This window comes from Micropterus dolomieu, linkage group LG21, assembly GCF_021292245.1.
Source record: "Micropterus dolomieu isolate WLL.071019.BEF.003 ecotype Adirondacks linkage group LG21, ASM2129224v1, whole genome shotgun sequence".
In the NCBI taxonomy this organism is placed as follows: domain Eukaryota; kingdom Metazoa; phylum Chordata; class Actinopteri; order Centrarchiformes; family Centrarchidae; genus Micropterus; species Micropterus dolomieu.
The window spans coordinates 35,055,065-35,057,205 of NC_060170.1; the positions used below are offsets into that span (position 1 = coordinate 35,055,065).

Consider the following 2,141-nt stretch of genomic DNA (forward strand, 5'->3'; position numbering starts at 1 on the left):
GCAGTGTGTGTGTGTGTGTGTGTGTGTGTGTGTGTGTGTGTGTGTGTGTGTGTGTGTGTGTGTGTTACCTGCAGGTTGAGGTAGTGTGTGTGTTACCTGCAGGTTGAGGTAGTGTGTGCGTGTCCTGCAGTGTGTGTGTCGCGCTGTCGTCTCTCTGTAGAAGAACTTGTTACAGAGTCGACACACGAAGCCAGAAACAGGAACCACAAAGCCACTTCCTGTAGAGACAGAGACATTTTCCAGCCTTCATACTAACATACACACATATACATCTATATACAAATATATGCCTTCATACTAATATACATTATATATATATATATATATATATATATATATATATGCCTTCATACTAACATACACACATATACATCTATATACAAATATATGCCTTCATACTAATATACATTATATATATATATATATATATATATATATATATATATATATATATATATATATATATATATATATATATATATATATATATATATACCTTCATACTAAAATACACACATATACATCTATATTCAAATATATGCCTTCATACTAATATACATTATATATATATATATATATATATATATATATGCCTTCATACTAATACCATAAAATGTTCTACATTTATCAGAGCAGTTTGACGTTTATTCAACTTTAAAATCTTATTCACGTTCTTTAGAACATTTCCGATGGTTAAATTAAAGCCAGCAATTCAGTTTAGCGCAAGCCCTTCAGCCGACAGCATTCACACCGCAAATTCTTCAGGAATTGCTTTTCTAGTTTCATACTTTGTTTCCATCACAGGTTCGAGCAGTGTGCTCTGTTGTCTTTCCTTTTAATGTTTGAAATAACTGTTCTATAAAAGTATTGCAAACTTGGATCAGATCGCTCCTCGTCCTGATCTGGGGTCTCGTTTATATAACTGTGTGTAGAAACCTCACTAAAAGTTTACGTGAGCCCAAAAAATATTCAGACTTATAAAACCGAGCGTGCGCACAGCTGTAAGCAGGTTCCCTTTTTAAATCACAATCAACTTGAAATGTGGCGCATGTGAGGGAGCTCAGTGTCCGAGCCTCCAAACACCCACAGCTGCCTGTAGACGCTCAGTGAAGCTCGTTAATATTCATACGTCCTGACTGCAGGAAGAAAAGTTTGTTTTTTATAGATCCCAACCTTTGCTTGGGAAGTGGCGTCCGCACGTTTCCAGCCCTGTTTTGTACGTACGCATAGCTTTTAGCAGGTGTGCTAAAAGACGCAGCTGGAGCTGATCGGCGGCAATCAGTGGGGCGGATGAGCTGAGCCAGCGGAGTGCTCTCGGTACGTATTAACTGCTTTAGTGGTGTTGGTGTCTGTGTCGACCTTTGCACCCGTTCCCTCGCAAATACAAGATATAGAGCCGTCTGCACTGTGGAGACCACGCAAAACATACCGTAGGTGGTGTCGGGGTCATATCCCTCCTCGTGTGCTTCCTGTGTGTCGACGGCCTGCAACACACACACACACACACACACAAAGCATCATTTTAACACTCACATGTTCCACTGAAATAAATATTTTTTTGTTGAGGATCAAGTCGCTTTGGTCTCCCTGTTCTTGAGACTAGCCATGTTTCAAATTATTGTCAGGTGAATTTTAAAGAGTGAGTTCCCATCTCTCACAGAAAACTCTGCTCTGAACTGAAAACAGCTCGTTTGTAGTCCAGCCGCTTCCCTTTCATCCCTGTGATGTCACAGGGATGAAAGCTAATGCGCCTCATATAACGCTCGCCGAGCGGCGACTCCGACACGCCCTCAGAAACGGCGAGCTGCAGCACACAGCTCTCCTCTCCCTTCCAAACACTAGCTACCCTCCAGGCAGTCAGTGGACATAAAGTTGTTCCTGTGATGTAGAGACAGAGCTCAGTTAAAACTTTATGGATACAGATTAATAACTCACCGCTCTGAAACTCTCGCTCCAGTACGGCTGAACCCGAGCCGTTTACCGGCTTCTCGCCGACTCGCCCTTCTCTGCTTCTGATTGGCTAGTAGTCCTTAACTAGGAACTGAGCATGTGCAACTCCCAACAAAGATCATTTAGAGACAAGATGTATCACTCCATAGCTAAAACGAAGCCTCCAACACAGGCTGAAAAGAGGAGCTGCA

At 41.5% G+C, this 2,141-nt stretch overlaps 1 protein-coding gene across 1 annotated transcript in view; it reads right to left on the bottom strand.

Annotated features, from left to right (window-relative positions):
• Positions 1-2,141, bottom strand: part of LOC123960212 (cip1-interacting zinc finger protein-like) — a 6,870-nt gene that overhangs the window by 413 nt on the left and 4,316 nt on the right. Inside the window, exons 5-6 of the mRNA XM_046034858.1 lie at positions 1,430-1,484; positions 97-218 (exon numbers count right to left, since the gene is read on the bottom strand). Coding sequence (XP_045890814.1) covers positions 97-218; positions 1,430-1,484 — 177 coding nt within the window. The remainder of the gene's footprint in view (positions 1-96; positions 219-1,429; positions 1,485-2,141) is intronic.